The following is a 22,951-nucleotide window of genomic DNA, read 5'->3' on the forward strand; positions in this document are numbered from 1 at the left end:
TCGAGCTATTTAACTTTAACCGAAATTGGTAAAATTTAAAGTGATATGAATAATTTTTTGATTCACTTTTTTGGCACCTAAACAGATCTATAATTACGTTAAGTGGCCATTATATTTAAAAAATGTTCAAATATAGATAATATTTCTCTATTTAAGCGAATCACAATTTATTTTTATTAAAATGTGACCTGTTTTGAAACGATAGTACATGCAAAAAATATACCGTCATGCTTCTATTTCATAAAAATACCGAATTCTAAAAAGGAAAGATGGTTTAAGTGTTTTATCATTTTCTGGATAAACTTTCACTTTAATTTTCCTTTGAAATAGAAATACTGTAAATACATTTTCTTCATGCCATTTATTTATTTCTTCTGAATGACCGAAGCGAAGCGAAGGCGGGACAAACAATATTTAACTGAATAATTTATATTTACTATAGAAAATATTAAAAGCCGCGTAAGCATTAAGATCCGCCTCGAAGGACCTTTTTCTAAAAATTTAAAATTAACGCATTAAATACCTGCATTTTGAAAAGTAATCAATAAAAGCGACTTTTATTAATTTATTTTTAACTTATTTAAAATTCATATTGACTTAAAATTACAATAAAAAAATTCTAATCTCAAATAAGTTTAGTTCAACAAGACATCACTACACCGAAGCCCACATAACATGCGCTGATAAACAGACAGACAAACAAACAAACGGACAAGACATACGTGCGTCTGCGTGTTCGCCTGGTTGTGCTCGTCGTCCGCTGAGATGTGGAAGCGGCGCTGAAACTCAGTCGCCGCTGTCTCCATGCGCTCAGCCTGGGACTCCGTGCTCATGTTGCGACTGTGAATCAGCGACGAGTTAGTATGAGTTAAATATTTAAAAATTAAGAATTTTTTTAAGTGAAAACTTCTTTAGCGGCGTTGAGCACTTTTCTATAATGGGTATAAAATCTTAAACTCGCGTCAGGACACGTGACCTGATCGAAAAAGCGTAAGACGGATACCGGATCAGCGACGAGTTAGTATGAGTTAAATATTTAAAAATTAAGAATTTTTTGAAGTGAAAACTTCTTTAGCGGCGTTGAGCACTTTTCTATAATGGGTATAAAATCTTAAACTCGCGTCAGGACACGTGACCTGATCGAAAAAGCTCAATCTCATCAAATTCCAAAATATCAAACATGCTCAACGTTAATAATCAAGTTTTCACTTCTGCCGGCACTCCCGGAGTGCAACCCGTCTTTTTTTAGTTTTCAAATTCAAATTCAAATTCAAAATTTATTTATTGAGGTTTTGAGTTTTGAAGATATCTCTGGCGTAAAAGTGTCAGAAACGATGGTGGGTTAAAATGCTGTTTAAATATTGTTATTATAATGCTGTATACATTATAAAAAATGCAAAAATTGAGTCCAACTTCATAAATTGCAAAGCTGTTTGATATTTCTTTTTAATCCATATGTATTGTTAAAATTCATAAGCAAACTAGCTTTCTGCACACGGTTTCACCCGCATGTTTACACTCAGACTTACGCACTATTTAAATTATCTTTGTGGGTTGTATGATAGATTCTCATAAAAAAGTGGAATGATATAATCCTTTTTTTACCGTATAGTTAATTTTATTTAGCATCATATTACAAGAACTTTGTGTAATCATGTTATTAATGTAAGAAATGTATTTTCTTTCTTTCGCTCTTCGACTATTCATAAAATTACCATAATTTAAATGAATTTATTCTATTCTTTCAGTTTTATGTGTCTAAAGGGACACCCCATTTCTATGTAGAAAACTTAAATATTGAAATTATATATAAATCTACTCACGTAAAAGCCAACGATGGCCGCTCCCATTGCGTAGACCGGGCCACGTGGTTCACATAGTACGTGCGTCCGTTCGCATCCTGTCGTTCCTCCCACCCGGGGGGTAGTGGATCCCCCCCTATTGTCTGTTGACAATTTATCTTATATTGAATGAATGTGTGCAATAACTATGTGTACTAGCTGACCCATGCAACTTTATCTGATCAAAAAAGGAATATTTTTTCACAATTTTGTATCAATTTCATTGACGCTCCGCTTAAATTGGCCGGAGCTTGCATAGCATTCAGCGTTCCTCGATAATGTCGGGAACAACACAAACATGTTCATCAAAATCAGTGATGATACACTGAGAGGCTGGCCTAATTATGCCATACGTATATATTTTATGTTCCTTTATCTAGATTGGCTCCAAATTTTTTACATTTATATAAAAATAATATTCGAAATGTATTTAATACCTTGTGAGCCCTGTCGCTGATTTTATATTATACTAGCGGTCCGCCCCGGCTTCGCCCGTGGTACCTACATGTTTAAACTATCCTATCTCTCAAGTTGGATCGAACTGCACATGGTGTGCGAATTTTATTATAATCGGTTAGAAGGTTTAGGAGTCCATTGAGGACAAACATTGTGACACGAGATTTATATATATTAGATTAAAAATTTATTAATTATTTCAAACCATCTCTGTAATGCTTTAGTGTCAAACAATATAGGGCTTTATACACCGTGTAGAGATAAATTTCAATTGGGCCATATAAGATTAGAGCCGTTGCACTGGTCTAGGCCGGAGTGAATATAATTATTTATCAGTTATTCTTTACTATATTAACTTAAATTAACAAAAATACTGAAGGACCAACTTTATAAAAAGAAATAATATCTTTGAGGAGTATTCAATACAACCGCTTTATAATCACCGCGTTACCTTCACATTGAATAAAAAAAATCCCTTAAAATGTGTATATAATAACATGTCCTTATAAGAAAAGTGACCGCAACCGTCCACCACAAATAGCTAGCTATCTTGCTCCCACTTGAGAAAAATCATTAACATGCGAGCGAGAGGCACTATTCAGTATTCATGTCTTCATTTTGATTTTTTTTTTTTTGATTAACCAGCAAATTGATTGTATTATTAAAGCATGCATTAATTCCAACACCACGTTTTTTAACAATTTTAGTACTGCTTCATACTAGTTATCCATATATTTTAATTAATTTGGATAACCAGACAGACAGACAGAAACCTAAGCATGTTTCCATTAGTGTAAAGTGGTGAAAATAATGAAAATATAACGTACAAAGGGCAAATGCGTTGCGTCGACAACTACCCAGTCATCCTCCCCGATTAGTGTTGGTACCGTTCCCGCGAACACCTACGTCAAAAGCTAGACTTTACTAGCGCAAATGTTAGTCACTGTTACTTATCACTGTTATTTGTTAATATACAAAAATCACTGCTACTTTTGACTGTTACTTATTAATAGAATAATCACTGCTACTTGTAATTATCACTGTTATAAGTGAATACAAATCACTGTCATCGACTGTTCTTTTTTTCTGTTATTAATGACTCAACTGTCGATACAAAACAACACCAAATGTTAATTGAGACTATGTTTCTGATAAATTTAATCCAAATCAGTTCAGACGTTTTTGTGTGGTTTATTAACAACTAGCGGTCCGCCCCGGCTTCGCCCGTGGTACATATTTACGTTTTCTCTACATTAAAACCATCCTCGTACTTCAAGGAATTTAATAAAAAAAGAATTATCGAAATCGGTCCAGCCGTTCTCGAGTTATGCGCTTACCAACACATTTTGCGATTCATTTTTATATTATAGATTAACAAATATACTGAATTCAGAACATGCAACATTTAACATTTTAAAAATATTATAAACTAGCTTTCCGCCTGCGGCTTCGCCCGCGTTTTCAAAAAAAAACCCGCATAGTTCCCGTGGGATTTCCGGGATAAAACCTAGCCTATGTCACTCAGAAATGATGTAGCTTTCCAACAGTGAAAGAATTTTTCAAATCTGCCAAGTAGTTTCGGAGCCTATTCAATTCATACAAACAAACAAACAAACAAAAAATCAAACCTTTCCTCTTTATAATATTTGTATAGAAAAAATTTATGTCTACACTCTACACTAGTATTAAATATAGCTCATAATGTAATTACTGAAAACATGCATCTTATAGTAGGTAACATTATTTTTGATTTATGATAAAAGTCAAATATGTTACATCTAAGACCAGACGACGAAGAACGAATTAATATTTTTCCATTTTTTAAATTTTTGCATTGTAGTAGGTTTAAAGCAATTTTTTATAAAAGATTGTTGAAAGTCATGTGTTCAATATTTTTAGAAATTTTTATTTTCACGTATTTTCCGCAAATAATAAAAAGTCTGACAAAAAGTGACACAACCATTTTTTTTAGTTTACTTCACATAGTTTCATAAATTAGACTCGTCGTGCAGGTCCTGTAATTTTCAACAGGTTGAGAATCCGTGAACCGGTTTGAACCGGTAACAGCGCGTACACTAGTTGTCACGCACACATGCGCCGAATACTTGTAGCAGTTTAACACGATCGACGCCAGACGTAGCTTTGGTTTTTTTTTGTCACTGGCCGTTTTTTGCTAATTTGATGCCAATGCGGCGTTGCCACACCTCTCTTAATGGGTTTTTGGATGAATTTAAAATATTTAAATGATATTTTTGTACAAATGAATTTGTATGATTTTTTTTTGTTATTTTGTTATAAAATTTTTTTTGTATTAAATTCAATTATGAAAAAGCATTTGCGGTGGTTTTAACTTCACAAGAAATCATAGTTTTCAACAAAAAATGTTATAGTGCTAAATCTGTCTGTCTGTTTTTACGATTTAACTGACACATCAAAACAAAATATAGTTCAAAAATCATTAGAATATATTTTTTCCCTTTTTGAAGGGAAACTTCTTTATCGGGGTTGGAAAAAAATTTAGTGTAACAATTTTTCGTTACTCGCGACATTTTACCGTTACGCGCCATCTTTTTCTTATCCCTACCACGCGTGATTCGACGTATTTCTGTAAAGTTGCATACAGGGTGTAATCGTTAAGTGTGCACAAGCGATTATTCCGTAACTATTGCAGATATCAAAAAACTTTAAACTGATATCGAAAGTACTTAACCTAATGAGTAAAATGGCCATAATAAATTTTTAAAAATAAAACGAGAAATAACCAAAAATGTTACATTAAACGCTCCCATACAATTTATTTCCCATACATTTTGTATTCATAGTAGATTTTCGAAGTGACGTCCTTATTGTGCAATACAATGAGGAGGTCTATTAACAGTTTCTAAATGAACTTCCCTCCAAATTTGCGAAGTAATTAAAGCAGAAAACCAAAAAAACAAAAAAAAAAGCTAAAATCTTTCATATTAAATCTATAGGTTGATCCAAAAGTAATGATAATTGGGTATTTCCTGTGCACATAAAAATATAAAATAAATGTTTTATGCTTGCTCATGTAATCACTAAGTTATCACAAAAAAATTATATCTACAGGCCACGTTTCCAAGTATTAACATTAATTTTAATGTGAACAGTGCGAGCCAGAATGTTTCCCGACGAAAAGAAGAAACAACGATTCGACATTTAGAGGGTGAATTTCTAAATTTTTAATGAGATCAGGATAATTTTTTGTCACGATTTGTGACCATGGGCGTTACCTGGGTTCACCATGTTTATGCTGAAACCAAGAAACAATCAATGGCCTGGATGCGAGCTTCCAAAGTGACGGTGAAGATTTTCAAAGTGAAAATTAGTGGGATAGATTAAAGCCGTAGTTTTTTGGGACGCTGAAGAAATGTGGAATATTTTAAGAAGGTAGCCACTACTACACAGGGCTCTTACTACACAGACCAAATTAAAAGATTGCGGGTAGGTTAGTAAGAAAAAGAGACATGGCAAACTTCGGTCTTGAATGTTGGTTCACCAAGACAACGCACCAGATCACAAAGCGTCAGTTGCGATGGCTGCCAATCAAAAATCGGCATTGAAAATGCTTGAACACCCACCCTGTTTGTAAGATCTAGCTCCTAGTTAATTCTATCTCTTACCTCGGCACAAGAAACACCGTCGATACAAGAAATTTTAAGACGACAGCGAAGTGATGGCCGATTTTGAGGGGTTTTTGTAGATGAAGTCAAAGTTTTTTTTTTCTAAGTTAAGGAAAAAAAATATCGAAGTATATTATCTAGTTAGAAGACTATCTAGAGAAATACATAATTATTTTAACTGTAATGACCTTGTTTAATATTGATTATCATTACTTTTGGATCAACCCATGTACATGGGATATTCATATCTCATACTAAATGTATGGGAGGGTTTAAAGTTAATTTTTTAGATATTTCTCGTATTATTTTTAAAAATTTATTATGGCCATTTTACTCATTAGGTTAAGTACTTTCGATATCAGTTTAAAGTTTTTTGATATCTGTAATAGTTACGGAATAATCGCCTGTGCACACTTAACGATTACACCCTGTATAGTAAATTATTTTTTGAAAAATAAGGCCATAAAGAAGTTTCACTTCTTAAGTGTGTACACTAGTACACGCACACATTTTTTTTGTCTTTCTTTTCTCTAATTATGGATAAATCCCCCTCTTTATTTTTTTTTATTTTTCCTCGATAATATCGCTCACTCGCCCCCCGCCCCGTGCCCCATGCCCCGCCCCACTCACCGGCTGCACGTGGCCCACCTGCGGCGCGCTCTCGACCAGCTCCCAGCCGTCGGGCGGCGCGGGCTCGTCCCCGTCCCGCTCGCCCACGCGCCCCACCAATGCGTGGTACACCTCGATGTAGCCGCGCACGCGCGAACGGGCGCTGGAACGTACGTGCGTACACTGTTTATATGCGAAGTGGATATTTTTTTTGCGAAATTTCTTATAATAGAGCACTAGCTGTTGCCCGCGGCTTCACCCAAAAAGGTAAACGTAAATTCAAATGCCAATGATATGTTCCCCGTGGTAAAGTAACCATAACTATGTCCGGACACAAAAATCACAACATAAAAAACTCCGTTTCAACGTGGAAGAAAGACAAACAAACTAAAACACTTTCGCATTTGTAAAATTAGCAATTACAGTCCCGAATTACGTAGATTTTCGTATATTGGCCTGGTATAACCTAGCTCTGTCACTCCTGTGTAAAAATGAAATTGTTTGAAAGTGTGAGTGTTCGTGTACACGCACACGCACACTCACACGCGTGTAAATGCCTGCGTGTGAGTGGCTGAATGAGAGTGTAACCGAATGAGTAAGTGTGAGTACCAGTAGATGGTGTTATATTAAAAATGGGACAAACAGGACACTAAACAATTTACACGAGTTCAAAAATGGTTTTTTGCGATTTGATAGCGAAAGAACAAGTTTTGCCATAAAATTACTGCGATACAACAGTTTAGTCACAATTTTTATAAAAAAAAAACATTCATTTTTTCAAAATCTTAATCTTATATATGAATTAACATTGGATATATTTATGAAAAATGCAAAAATAAAATAAAATATGTCACTATCACAACAAAATACACATTTATAAATTAAAATTTGAGCAAAATCATCAAACTTACGAATAGTCCAAAAAATACTTAAGCAACAGTCCACACAAAAAATCACTTACGCGCAACCAAAAATAGCAAAAATTTCGGACCTTTTCAAAAAAAATGTCGAAATAAAAAACGTGCATACATGTCCCGTCATATTAGAGACACTTTGCGTGCTGAAATAAAAAGAACTGAAAAAAATCGCAAATTAAAGCGCGCTTCTGATAGCGGAGTGGATGGAGGAATATCAACCTTATGGTGTGGAGTAAGAGTTCATTTTTACAAAATTATTGTGAGAAAAGCAAGAATGGAAATGAATGAGAAAAAAAATATATATCACTTTTGCGTTCCACCGTTCCAACATTTCAACCACTCAAACTGAAACCCAACCCGCCTACATTTAAAAAACATCCCAAAATCATATTTCGATTACTTTTACTGCCCTACGAAAATCAACCCTACCTCCCTACACATAAGCGTCATTTTCCATCCCAAACCCATATCCCATCATTCCATTTGCCACTCAATTCCCAACCCTACTCCCTCGCCATAAGGTCGACAATCCTCCCCACCCGCCAGCGCACAGGCAAGCTACTTACACAGACCTGCGCGGTCGCAGAGGGTACTTAGTGATCGCCGGTCGGGCGCTCGCCGCGGTTTCGTACGGCGTGTTAGCTAATGGCACTTCGACCATGCCCAGGAAATCATCTCGGGTTAAACGGTTCTCGTCGAACACTTGGATGAGCAGCTTTTGCTCTTGGGGTTTCACCTGTGTGTGAAAAGTATTTGTCTATTTGTGAACGAATAAAAAATTGGTTGTCTGTAAAGTCGGTTTACTGACAATAGTTGAACGTGACAACGTCCGATTGTGCTTCTTTGTCGCTCGTTCCGCGCTCTCGCTTGAACTTCAAGCCTTACATGGAACGCCTCAGAGCGAGGTAACGCCGCATGAGTCATGTTTTTTCGTGCGTGCAGCCGGCTCTATCGAATTATAAGACGTTGTCACGTCAAAAAATAAATAAAACTAGTCAACAGAAAAATAAGTCTAGTCAACGAAAAAACAATACTAAGGATAGAAACTTCTGTCGCTCTACTTTTCTGGGACGTAGGGTTCTCGGTAATAAATTCTAGAAAAAAATTTATTCAATTTCATAATGATAATAGTTTGTAGTATATTTTTTGTTATTTTTAGAATAAAACTCACCCGAAATACAAACTCCTGATTCCATACTGGGTTTAGTGTCTGAAATGAATTCAATTTACACATTAACGAAGGTCTTTTCATCGTTAATAAATTATTAATCTCTTTATGAGGCTTACCAGTATTAATTAAATATAATTTCTTAGCAAATAGAGACCTTGATACTAAGATACTATCTTTCGTTGTTTCTTATATCCGATCCGATAGAGGGTCACTTAAGAACTAATTCAACTTGCTTTTAAGTCTTCCAAAGATATCTACTTTATTTAATCCAAACTCAGTAATATTGTATATCTTTTCGATGTCTATTGTCTACCTCTGCTTCAATTATTATAATATGTATACTCTTGGAAATAAAAACACATCTTGATAATATCTTTAACTAAGGAAGAAGCTGAATAAGGAACTTATTTTAATGATATCTTTAAGGTCAATCCGTAATTGTGTTTATACAAAGAACAATTCAAATTGTATCAACAGTGTGAATAAAGAAATTCGGATATAGAGCGAAAAAAATACATGAATATATAACTATTATACAAAAATTATCTACTATTCTGTCGGTAGAAAATAAAGCCCAGGTCAATCTTAATTTAAGACGCTCCAAACAGACCAATTTGTTAGAAGCAGTACAACATACATAATAAAAAATAGTTCCAAGCCTTGAGACTTTTTTCTAGTTACATTGGCTTTTTTTAAATAATTTAAAGCATATTATTCAAAGCATTAATTTAGATACATTGACGATAAAAAAAATCCAAGGCTTCATTTTTTGGCATAACTAAAATTTGATCTAGGAAACAACAGAAATTATTTTATCATGATAATCGTAAAAATGCTTGTAAATTATTATTTAAATCATAGTTTAGGTCGCGCTATTACAATTACCAACTGAAAGCCTCGAAAAGATGTATTAATCCACATTGCTTAGGCAAATGTTGTATAATCCAATTATGTAGAACAGATTATAAATCTTCATATTAAGTACAGTACTGTAGACTTGGAAATACTTTTACCCTATTGCGAATGACAGTTACTTTATATTCATTGTATGCGTCTGTATTTCATAGATGCATTCTTTGTTATTGTCTACTTAGTTAAACATGTCGTTACATTTGCCAGAACAAATAAAAAAATATCGAATTTTTGGCGCCAAATTATGCTTACTAATGTAATTCTTTGCATAACTATAGATTTGCATTTTTTTAATGCAGTAATTACATGCAATAGTTTTTCAACATGATATTTTCTTTCAGATATTAGGTAGGTCATTAATTTTTCATTCAATTATAACACCAAACAAAAACACAAACAGGCTCTTTGCCGGATAAAAACAACATTACAAAGTAAACTCACCCTCTTCTTAGTTTTCGTCAGGAAAGTTTCCAATGTGACATCACCGTCCGCCTTCTGCAGCTCGACGCGGACATATGGATCACTGGAATATGAAAAAATATCGATATTTACATAAAAATACCCAACACACACAATCAGCAACAAAAAACGTCTTGGGCAGAGTTTTTGTGCATTATAAATCCAACTTTAGTACATGGGAATAAGGTTCAGTTTATTTTGGCCTATTCCCCATATGGATCCCTGGGATATGAGAACACCTATATTTATAAAATTTTTTAATAACATTAATAAGTAATAACTAAACACAAACTGCTATAAAAACGTCCTGGGTAGAGTTTTGGTGCATTGAAAGTCCGATTTTAATCCATGATAATAAGGTTCAATTTATTTTGATTGAACAACTAGCTAAATAGTTAAATTTTATTGTTTTGGTAGATTTAGGAAATACACCTTATATTAATATCAAAATAGCTTGATATTGCTTAAATATTTGTTTCCTAGAATTTTACACATTTGAGGACAGTTCTAAGTTTTACACACACAGAGAGTTCTAATATTTGCTTTTAATGGTCAAAATACATTAACAATATGTACCAATACATGACAATACATGGCAATAACTATGATATTGTCCCCTTGGAGTAATTTACATTTCCACGAGGTCAACGTTAGTGCGCTTAGGCACGGATCTCCGAACACGTAACCGTTTTTCAATAAACTATTTTAAAGTAAGTAGACTGACAAAATTAGTGCTATTCAATAAAATTGTATGGTTGGAACTTCTCTAAAGCTACTGATATGCAATTGCTTTGTAAGAAATATACGTAGTTGAAATAAATATTTAAGTTGGTTTTCAAATTTATCTCTGGAAGATCTCAGCAGTCCGTGACGCATATTGAGACACTCATCAAAATGAATAAAAAAGTTACCAAAAATAATGCAAGTATGAAAACTTGTAGGTACATAAAATACAGTTTGTTTAAACTGACAACAAAACATTTTTTTTGATACTATGATAAATAAACAATAACATTAAAATGTATCGGTCAATTAGGGAAAGCTGGCATGTTCACAGTACTCACACTTATGCAATTTCACTTACAGTATGTTCAAAAATAAATGCGACTCTAGTTTCATTTTAGACTTGAATTGTAAAATGGGTGCGTTGTAGATATGTATATGCAAATATAATTACTTATGAAAGCTCTCATAATTTACCTGTAAAATTATAATTTAAAAGTAAATCAATTGATGAAGTTAATTATTTATTCTAATAATAATCAATTGGATAAAAGTATTAATAATAATTCAATTATCAAATAATAATTAAATTCCTGACTTTGGTCGAGTAAAGATATCTAAGGAATATTATATTTGTAGTAAGTACCTACGTAATACCTACCAATACGCGCTAACAAATATGTGTTACATGTTTATTGTATAATTTTCACACTATTGGTTTTAAACTCAAACTCAAACATTTATAATACAATTAGACTTCTTCTAGAAGCACTTTTGAATCGTCATAACAGTTTAACAGTTTTAACATTTACCACCAATTCAGGAAGCAGTATCTATAGAGAAGAAGAAGAATCTATTTAATCATAATCGTAATCTTCTACTTCACTGTAACTTTCATCGCTCGAAGAACTCGATGTTTCGTTGTCGGAATTTCTTAATGTTATTATAAATGAGTCAGTGTAATTATCTACTTTTGGTTCTAATTGAATATATTTTTCCTCATGTTCTCGCGTCTTTCTCCAAACGTCACTAAACATATCCAGACTAATAGCATTTGCTTCCTTTCTAAATAATTCTTACACAGTTTTCAAGTTCACATTTTGTGATGCTACTTTCCCTTTAATAATTATGCCCCATAGTAACTCTATTGGGTTGAGTTCTGGATGGTATGGTGGAAGGCGCAATACACTATGTCCATGATCTTTGAGGATTGCATCAAGTAGGTAAAAATTGTGTATAGTTTGGCTTATTTTTTTTAATAATGTGATAACTCTGATTATTAATTAGTTATTTGATTTTTGAAAAAAAAAAATGCCGATTTTAGTCAAAATTTATATTTTTCTAACAAGATCCTTATCATCCAAATTTCCACCTTGGTGAGAAAAATTGACATTTCTAATGAAAATGAACAAAAAATTAAATGATTTTATTAAATACTGTAAAATAGTCTATAATATTCTTCCATTTACTGTATCACAAAATTCTTCATAGATTTTTAGATATTCGTACTACACCAATTACATCACCCTGTATTTATAAACAATTGCAAAATATGACACATACATAGGCCGGGAGATACTGACACAAAATTTCGGGCCATTTGTAACAGGATGGCGGTCTAGAGGGGTCTTAGTACGCAATGACAAAAAGAAAAATGATGGTCAGAACGCTGGTACCGGCGGACTAGTCGCATGGGCGTTAGTCACACTCGTCGGATAAATAGCGAAAGTCAAACGATTTACAAATCGTTTGACTTTTCCGCGGTATGGCGACCATTTGGAATCGTCCGAAAAGTATGGCATGGCGATTTTAGTAAATGGCTGCACGACGATGGTTACCTGTGCAAAAGTGAGCCCGGTACAAATGGTTGAATTGTTTTTTTTAAATCAACGCATTCACGTCGGTATGGCGGACTGTAAGTCACATCGTAACTGTATGGCATGACACTACCGCCTACATCTTTTTTAAGGGCTATCGGTAAATTCTAAAATTTTTGTGTTACAAATCGTTGGTCAGTATCTCCCGGCCTAACATGTGCAATGTGTAAATGTGTTGACGTTCCAGCTCTTCTTAATATACCTGTACCAGATATTACAGTATCTAACATACATAGAACAAATAAGTCCTTTTCCACTTTTTTATTTTAATTAAATTTATACATTTTTTTCGAATTGATCGAGTAAAAACCAGTTTCAATATATCATCAAGTACATTGTTAATTAAAGAAAAATAATCAGCGTTTTTATGTGTCACATATTCAAAATTGTAATACCTACAAACTACAGGTCAACATACATTATATCTGCCTTCAATTATTTTTTGCATTATAAAATACTAGGTCGATCCAAAGCCTGAATAAACCAGAAAAGCTTGAAGTATCGAAGTTATACAACTACTGCAACATTATTTTTAAGTATGTATTATGTAACTAGCTGTGGCGCGCGGTGTTACCCCCTGCCTACTACAGCTCATTATTATTCTGATCTATACATATCTACTATATAAAAATAAGTCGGGTTTTCCTTCCTGACGCTATAACTCCAGAATGCACGAACCGATTTCCACGGTTTTGCATTCGTTGGAAAGGTCTCGGGCTCCGTGAGGTTTATAGCAAAGAAAAGGTGTCTCTGGTGGCGAAACGGAGTTCGCCCGGTTTGCTAGTGTAGTATAAAACAAAGTCGCTTTCTCTGACCCTATATCCCTATGTATGCTTAAATCTTTAAAACTACGCAACAAATATTGATACGGTTTTTTCAATAGATAGAGGGATTCAGGAGGAAAATTTTAGTATAATATCATTTATGTATTGGGTTTAGGAAGCCGCGAGCGGGTCGCTAGTAACCTACAGTACTGTAAAATTTCATCCAAATCCATCCAATAGTTTTGACGTGAAAAAGTAACAAACATCCATACTTAAAAACTTTCGCGTTTAGTATACATATTAATAATATTATAATTAATAATATTAATATAATATAGGGAGGGGTGACTCACCTAGCACCAAAAATGTCTTTTTTAGCCAATGCATAAGCTCCTATTATCTTCAACCGAAGCAAGAAGCTATTCTCGTCCGTCTGTAACATTTAATTTGATATTTGTAACACACATTCAAAGCAATCTATAAAAAATATTAATTATGATATAAAAATGTTTTAAAAAAGCTTACAATCTAATAGTAACATTTTACAGCAGAAAAAATGGGAACAACAAAATTTTGATGTGAAAAAAAATGTTTTGCTACATTTTTTATTAATGTCAATGAAAGGTTAAATACAGATCTCCTTAATATTAGATGTTCTCAATTCCTAGCATATTTTTACTGTATTATATGTATGTATAACTGTATATTGTTGCATAAAAATATAAATTGAATCAAATTTCAATGTTTTGGCGCACCTATACCATCATAAACTTTGTATATTAATTGTATGTATGTGTGTGTAGTCATAAACAAATCAATGTGAATAAATTAGTTGATTAAGGGCTGATTTTTCAATCCTTGGTTAAATCTTATCCGTCCAATAAAGTATCACTACATAGTATTAAACAAAGTCGCTTTCTCTGTCCCTATGTCCCTTTGTATGCTTAAATCTTTAAAACGGATTTTGATGTGGTTTTTTTAATAGATTGAGTGATTCAAGAGGAAGGTTTTAGTATATAATTTATTAGGTTTTAGACAAAGCGGCCGAAGCCGCGGGCGGTGGACACAATAATATACAGATGTCACCTAAAGACTAAAAATTGGCAAGTAACACATTTTTAAAATGGTTGTTTAATACGATATTCGATGAATAAGTTTTAACTAAGGATTGAAAAATCGGCCCTTAAACTAACTGTCAAAAAAGGATAGTTTACTTATAACATCTAAAAGCACAACCTTCATCAATGAAGTCAAATGATACTTATAGCTTTATGGACTACATATTATTTACTTTTTTCATAAGTTTGTACTGTGTTTAAGCAGACAACAATGCTGAATTGTAGCATACCTATTAACTAACCATCTCGGAAATATGACAACTATATTTACTTTACTATAAAGTTTATGTACACAGCTGAATGGTACAGTGACCCTGTCTGTTTCAATGTATTCAATTCGCAAAATAAATAAAGTTTTTTCTTGTTTATTTCAACAAGATTCATATAAGAATCCAAATAAAATAAAAAACCAATTACAATTCTCCTTTCTGCCTATACTTAAAGATTAGTTGTTACAGACAAACAAACAAATAAAAAAGAGCATGTGTGATGAGCACACGTGTCAGAAGTGAAACATCTTTGGCAAGACTCAAAGATACCAATATCGTTGTCTTTCTCCATAACGTATTGCCATAGCACGACCTTGAAATTTTACTCTCAATACGCCAAAGAAGTTTCAATTCAATAGTACTATGTATTATTTATTGCACCTTAAAAACTACTCATTATTACATTGTAATAAACCACTAAAATCATTAGTTATATATTTTACAACATGAGTCACATCTGACTTGCCAATGTCTACAAAACTTATCAGAAATGTCCTGATATAAAACTGAATATCACCACTTGTCCAGGCAACATTGTTGTGTAGGCTGTATAATAAAAAAGAAAACAAGTTTTTTGCGAAATTATAATGTGAAAGAATAAATTAATTAACAGAGGCCATAACTTTTGTACTTACTCCTAGACTTCAAATTGAATAAATAGCAGTCTAAGAAAGAGTTGAAAAAAAATTTTCTGTTAAAAAGATAAAATCAACAACTATACTGATAAAGGGACTGTAATTTAATATGACAATAAACTGTTTTAAAATATAAGCATTATTGTAACACAAATAAAGCTTTCTGCTGGAAATCTTTTCAAAATAAGTTAAGTCGTTCTTGTGTTTATTCATTGCTACAAACTACAAAGAAACACCAAAAAATAATAATAATACCTCCTCTCCATAAAATAGAAACAGTAAAGTTACATGGCTCATAATATAAACAACATAATACTAGAAACACTCTGTATACAATGTTTTAAATTTTAATATTTTTAAAATATTTCTCTCAACTTTTTTTACTTGGTATAAAAATTCATTTATAGAATAATATGACGTATGGTGGGATTTAATGGTATAGAAAAAAAAACAAAATATTTTTTTTAATGTTCCAAACAAAACCATGTTATTATATTATATCAAGGTCACAATGTCCACTTAAAAAGAGATTTATCTTTTAATTAATATACAAATTATCTGCATTAATCTTCAAAAACAAAGCTGTTTGTATTTAAACACGGTTTTAATGTTATAAAAAATCATAATAATATTCATACAGTCAAGTATTTTATATTTGAATTTTTTTTATATTTGAAATAATATTATGCATATAGGAAGGCATATTATGTTTCAGTAATTAGAATGCTACATTATGAACCCTATTTGGATTTGCTAGAAAGAAAACAATAACAATAAAAATACCTAATCCTTATTTCACCATGTGAAGAATTTTTAAACCAGATAACATGATAATATGCATAATGCATCTGCCCCTTACCCCACTAGGGGACATGGGACTTCACATTATAACATTTTTATTACTTCTTGATTTAAGCTTGCAGTGTGTTGTGTACTTGTAGATACATCCTTACCATTTATTACTTCTAGATATTTTAAGCTTGCAAGATTTATATGTTGGTTTGACTTACTGTTGGTTTGGCTTAATAAATAAATAAATAAATAATGTGACCAATCACAGAAAAAAAATATTATTTATAACTAGCGGTCCGCCCCGGCTTCGCCCGTGGTATATGTTTACGTTTTCTCTACATAAAAACCATCCTCGTACTTCAAGGAATATAATAAAAAAATAATTATCGAAATCGGTTCAGCCGTTCTCGAGTTATGCGCTTACCAACACATTTTGCGATTCATTTTTATATATAAGAAAGAAGAAGAAGAAGAAGAAGATAACAAAAGTTTATCCACACAAGACAGTCCAAGCATGTGTTTATATTGTTTTTAATAAGTGATTCTGCCGTGGCCTGTTCGGGACGTAGCAAGTCCAAGAAAGTAGTGATAGGTTGGAGTAGACTTGTGGCTGGTGCATACAGGGAGGCCAGGTATAAATATTCAGTATGGGCGCGGAGGGGTAAACCACACATTGGAATTGAGTATAAAGAGATGTATGAATCTAGAAAAAAATTTAAAGCACGTCTTAAATGGTGTCAGAACCATGAAGAACAAATCAAAATGGACAACTTAGCGTCACATCATTCGCGTAAAGATTTTCGTTCTTTTTGGAAACAGACAAACAAACTGAACTGTAAATATGGCCTCCCTGTATCTGTAGGTGGCGCAAATGATCCTGTTAGTATTGCTAACCTCTTTAAAGAGCATTTTAAAGTTACGTCTCCACTAGGTCCGAGTCTATCTGTGCCTGATACTGTGGATCAGGATGATCGGGAATTTAAAGTCACTGCTTTAGAAATTCAGCGAATAATAAGTAAGATGTCTAAAGGAAAATCTCCCGGTCATGATGGTCTAAGTATTGAGCACCTAAAGTATGCAGGGCCTCACATATCGAGAGTGTTATCAATGTTTTTTAATCTGTGTATTCAGCATAAGTATCTTCCCAGTGATTTAACAAAAACTATCGTAGTGCCAATTGTTAAAAATAAAACAGGTGATTTAGCGGACCAGACCAACTACAGGCCTATTTCTCTTGCAACGGTAATTGCAAAGGTATTTGACAGCCTGCTTAATGAACAACTAAACAGGTACGTAGAAATACACCAAAATCAGTTTGGATTTCGATCGGGACTTTCTACAGAAAGTGCAATATTGTCTTTAAAGTGGGCTGTCAAGTACTATATGGACCGAAATACGCCTATATATGCGTGCTTCCTTGACCTGTCGAAGGCGTTTGATCTGGTTTCTTATGATATCCTTTGGGATAAGTTAAAGAAAGCTAATGTACCGTCCTCTCTTATTAACACATTTAAATGTTGGTACAGAGGCCAGATCAATCAAGTCCGATGGGCAGGGGCTTTATCCCAGCCGTTTGGGCTGCAATGTGGTGTGAGGCAGGGGGGGTTAAGTTCGCCCACGCTTTTCAATTTGTATATCAACGAGCTGATTGAATCACTCAGCAACGAAAGGATTGGTTGTCATATTGATGGAGTTTGCATCAACAATGTAAGTTACGCAGATGATATGGCGTTGCTGAGTGCTTCAGTCTGCGGTCTTAGAAGGTTAGTGGCCATCTGTGAAGAGTACGCTGCTCTTCATGGATTGGTCTACAATACTAGGAAAAGTGAAATCATGGTCTTTGAGTCTGGGTGCCGAGTTACGCATTTTTTACCCCCAATACGTTTGAACGGAGTGCCATTGGGGAGAGTCTTTAAATTCAAATATCTCGGACACATATTGACCCCTAGACTCAGAGACGATGATGACATTGAAAGGGAACGACGGGCACTGGCAGTGAGGGCAAATATGATGGCTCGTAGGTTTGCACGTTGTTCTAATGAAGTTAAAAAAACCCTATTTCGTGCTTATTGTACATCTTTCTACACGTGCAGCCTATGGGCTAGTCATACTCAACATTCATACAGCTCGCTCCGTGTACAATACAATAATGCGTTCCGGGTGTTAATGGGGCTGCCCCGTTATTGCAGCGCATCAGGGATGTTTGCAGAAGCTCGTATAGACTGTTTTTACACTACAATGCGAAAGAGATGCACATCCCTGGTGCGCCGTGTGCGGGACAGCCCCAATGTAATCATGCGCTGTATAGCGAGTCGGCTCGACTGCTGGTTTGTAAACCACTGCTGCAAACTGTCTTCTTCATTGATAGTACTGTAGCAGTGGAGTGCATTCCTAGTAGTCATATTGATTTTTATTAAATTGTATTATTCTTACTAACATAATTTTTAAGTTATCAATTGTTACTAACATAAATGAGTCCTGATGCTTGAATTAATAAATAAATTATTATTATTATTAATAAACAAAATCAATTGTAAACAAAAACTAATCAGCTCATCCAAAATCCCAATTATCTTTTATTATTTGTATCCTGAGTGGCATCCTTTTTTGACGCTCGCAACTACACATTAATCTGATTGTATTATTTTTATTTTATTTTTGAAGTGAAAACTTCTTTAGCGGCGTTGGGTATAAAATCTTAAACTCGCATCAGGACACATGGCCTGATGGAAAAAGCGTAAGACGGACTTTTTTTTTAGCTTTTATATTCCATGCGTAAGTCGGATACCATTCCAAAATATCAAACATGCTGAACGTTAATAATCAAGTTTTCACTTCTGCCGGTGCTCCTGCGAGTGCAATCCGTCTTTTTTATTTATTTATTTGTTTTATATACCTCATACTAATTTGTAATGTTTATTGTTGTGTGTTTGTGTGTGTTGAAATAAATGCTTTCTTTCTGACAAACTTATATTAGCGTCACCTGCATAAGCAGGTTATATTTTGTTTACAATTGATTTTGTTTATTAAAAACATACGAAGCAAATGCTTTGACTGTGTTGTGTGGATTAATTTTTGTTATTATAAATAATATTTTTTTACTGTGAAGTCCCGTGTCTCCTAGTGGGGTAATAGGCAGATGCATTATGTCACCAAATCTTTGATTTTGACCCCCTTATCTAGAATCGGTGACATTACAATAATTTCATGACTATACCATATTATATGTTTTACTCTTTTTTCATTTTTATTGATGTTGCTGTAAAATATTATAAGGAACAAGCAAAATTCAAGATATGTATTTATAAGTTATTATACAGTCTAATCACATCTTCATTACATTTGTGATTAATCCCAAATTAACTCTGAATAAGTATAACAAAAAACAATATTTGCATTTTACAATTACTGTATACTTTCTTGTATTTAACCCCGAACGGCCCGATCGGTCCACGACACAATAGATTTTCTATTGTCTGTGATTCTGCGGCCTGATGGATTAATTAAGAGTATGAAAACAACAATTTATGTTTGTTTCACTGATTTTTGTTTCATTGCTTTTCAAGTTTACTTTATTTATAAAAACACATAAAACAATGTATCCTTAGATAATAATGTAAAGTAATGTACGTAAAAGTCTTATTGGAAAATCAGCGAGTTTTTTGAATAAATTCAATGACTAAATAAATATCTGAACATTACTTCATTAACTATGACCACACATAGTTAATATACAGAATGTAATGATTTTTATAAGTACTCAATATGTATTTTAAACTATCCAACTTTGTATAAAACATCATAATATTCAAATCAATAAAAAACCCAGCAATTAAACTCATATTAGTCCTGCATTGTTTTTATGATTAATATTGTCTATAAACATAATAAATAATACAGATACTTTTGTGTGTTAATGTTATGTATATACAAAGTATGGTGTGTATTAAAGATAGAACAAATTTCCCAATGTTTAACCTTGCATAAATATTGAACACAAGATTTAAAAACTACATGGTACTTGGGTACATGAATAATTAAGAATGGATAGCAACCAACGAAGATGAAGAACACCTTGAGGCGCATTTTTAGCGAAAACGGTGACCATTTAAATATTAAATCAATGACAAGGACGTATTTACGTTAGCATATCAGTCGTCTCGATTTCCCGTTACAACCAAACAATGAAAATGCAAACTTACACGATTATCCGACTGCCAAGCCATCACCCATGTGAAACTATACTAATTCGCTATCGGAATGCAAAACAATTTGTTTTTCTTTTCATATATCATCGGTTGTAATAACTTAAAATTTTATGACACGTTTGCTATGCAATTTTATTCGGCACCTTCTCACTTGTTCTACCCTTTGCAAACATCAGCAACATGTATAATTTTGACTTTCTAAGGAAACAAACACTTAAAAGCAAAATCACTACGAGTAAGAAAATACACAAACATTAAAACTAAAATATCAAGGAAAAACTATCTTCTGCACCATTAGTGACAGAACCATCAACCAAATGACAGTCTTTAGTCTTTATGGTAGTTTGACAGTCTTTGTCATAATGTCAGGATTTTCACGCATTTTACCACAGCACTAATATCCCATTTCACGCAAACGTATTTTCAAAAATAAAATATAATAAAAATAAACATTATTATGATTCCGCAATAATAACTTGTGAATGAGTTGTAATGTGAGTAATATTAATATGTACATATATAATACATATACATTATCTTTAATTTAATATTATTTGCTTATACCTAATTTAAACTGTTTAAAAAACTGAATCTTGGAATAAATACATATGGTACGGGAGCCAGGAACAGATTTTATGACCAAGTTCCTCTCAAGCGGTAATTAGTAAAATGCATCAAAGTATAGTATTATGAAGCCTCGTGAACGTCAGCTGGAGCTCGGTTGGGGGGAAGAGCGGTTGTAGCCTCCCGTATCAGCTGACGGTTTTTTCACCAAGATACAGCCAGCTGACCTATATATTTATCCACAGTTACATATAAGCTATCATCAGGTAAATTTTTGTTTGAGAGGAAATCACGGAAAATAATTTTTTTTCTTTCATGTTCGAGACACCAGCTGACGTATAATACACCATGTTGTAACCAGCTGATAATTTTTTTTCGTTGAGATATTGGGTTAGCTACAATTTGACAAATTTTTAGCTGAGAGGAAATGAATGAATGAATGTATTTTTTTTCCTACGTGCGTGGGAGGCTACAACCGCTCACCCCCCCAACCGAGCGCCAGCTGACGTTCACGAGGCTTTATAATTTACTATACTCTGAGGCGTCTGACGAATTATCTCTTGAGAGGAAATAATTAACCAAATTTGCACCTGGCTCCCGTACCAATAAAATAGTCTTTCTTGAAGTTTATTTTTCGACTAAATTCTAATATAATCTAATACATTTTAATCTCGTTGCACTTCATACAATATATTATTAATACGCTAAGTTAATACGTATATCAGTAAATAAAGAATGTGTTGATATGAATGTTTACAGTAACAATAAGATTATCTTCCGCTAGCTGTAATCCAAGGTTAGTTTATATAATTACCTCGTATTGTAACGAAAATCGTGGTTCGTGGCGGGCACTATTATATCTCCTCCATGCCGACCAAGACGATGACCGACTCCGGTGCCCTCCTTCAATCCTTGAATTAGGAATATCCACTGGTCGGAAATTATGCATGACTGACGTCGATCGTATATCTCTCATTTCGAACAAACAAACAAACACGGCACACCATAACTTTCACTATTTTTTTCTTATTTTCTAGATATAATATATTATTTACTTCATATAACACATAAGATGGCGCTGCTCGCCATATGACTTTAATCTTATCAGCAAAGAAATGAGCGCGATAAAAGAAGCAACGGGTACAATAATTAACGTTCGTATGATAACTAGATTGGGAGCTGAGAGTTTCGCTACAAATTAATTTTGATAACGGTATCTGTTATTGGTATTTGTGATATCATATGTGTACGCGCATTGCGGTGAATCCCAAAAACAAAGACATTATCCTTTTCTAAATTAAAGTGGATTGGTATAATTATTGCATTGAGATATTATAAGGGCAAATCTGTTACTCTATTTACATACCAATAAGAGTAAATTTTCATTTATATGACTAATATATTATTATGTTGTGTTTTTGTGAAACATTAACTACAAAATAGTTTATCTGATATCCGCATCCGGATTCCAGACGCATGACTGTACTTTTCACCGAACTGGATTTAAAATAAATATATTGCACGCCTCATAAGCGAAGCGTTGAGGTGGGTACTACTGTCACTTCGCGCAAAACATCTGATTTTTCAAACTTAAAATGTCTTTATGTATCATACATTGCACTTGTAAGATAATACATACACACACATATTAAGAAAAAACACTATTTTTAACGTTCATGATATTTTTGATGTCATTTTTGTTATTTAAACTAGTTAAAAAACAGTTTAAAAAAGTTCTGTCTTGGACGTCCGTGTGTCTGTATGTGCGGATCCTTTTTCTTGTTAACACGATAGCGACCGAAATACTTTACTAATCGAGTCTTTTTTTTTCTCTTACGCTTGAGTATGCTCAGGAATAGAACCCTTTCATTTTTCAGGGTCTGATTCGATGTGGTTTAATTGTTATTAAATAAACAAAAATAAAAATTAATAAATATTTATTAAAAAAAAATTATGAGGCGTGCACTTTTGGATTTTCCAAATTATTTTACT

At 33.3% G+C, this 22,951-nt stretch overlaps 1 protein-coding gene across 6 annotated transcripts in view; it reads right to left on the reverse strand.

Annotated features, from left to right (window-relative positions):
- Window positions 1–22,007, reverse strand: part of Nedd4 (E3 ubiquitin-protein ligase Nedd4) — a 34,839-nt gene extending 12,832 nt beyond the window's left edge. Inside the window, exons 1-9 of one of the 6 annotated variants that reach the window (XM_089704991.1) lie at window positions 21,774–22,007; window positions 13,727–13,806; window positions 9,992–10,073; window positions 8,639–8,677; window positions 8,034–8,203; window positions 6,572–6,713; window positions 3,125–3,199; window positions 1,824–1,945; window positions 723–840 (exon numbers count right to left, since the gene is read on the reverse strand). In XM_089704991.1, coding sequence (XP_089561117.1) covers window positions 723–840; window positions 1,824–1,945; window positions 3,125–3,199; window positions 6,572–6,713; window positions 8,034–8,203; window positions 8,639–8,677; window positions 9,992–10,073; window positions 13,727–13,806; window positions 21,774–21,935 — 990 coding nt within the window. In that variant the 5' untranslated portion in view covers window positions 21,936–22,007. Of the gene's footprint in view, window positions 1–722; window positions 841–1,823; window positions 1,946–3,124; window positions 3,200–6,571; window positions 6,714–8,033; window positions 8,204–8,638; window positions 8,678–9,991; window positions 10,074–13,726; window positions 13,807–20,389; window positions 20,725–21,773 lie in introns of those variants that run through there. The other 5 variants (XM_089704993.1, XM_089704995.1, XM_089704992.1 and 2 more) reach the window with 5 other exon arrangements.
- Window positions 22,008–22,951: the final 944 nt, after the last annotated feature.

Source organism: Colias philodice, chromosome 16, assembly GCF_061535455.1.
Source record: "Colias philodice isolate Cphi_HAF_F1 chromosome 16, ilColPhil1 Martin Lab GWU primary, whole genome shotgun sequence".
Classification (NCBI taxonomy): domain Eukaryota; kingdom Metazoa; phylum Arthropoda; class Insecta; order Lepidoptera; family Pieridae; genus Colias; species Colias philodice.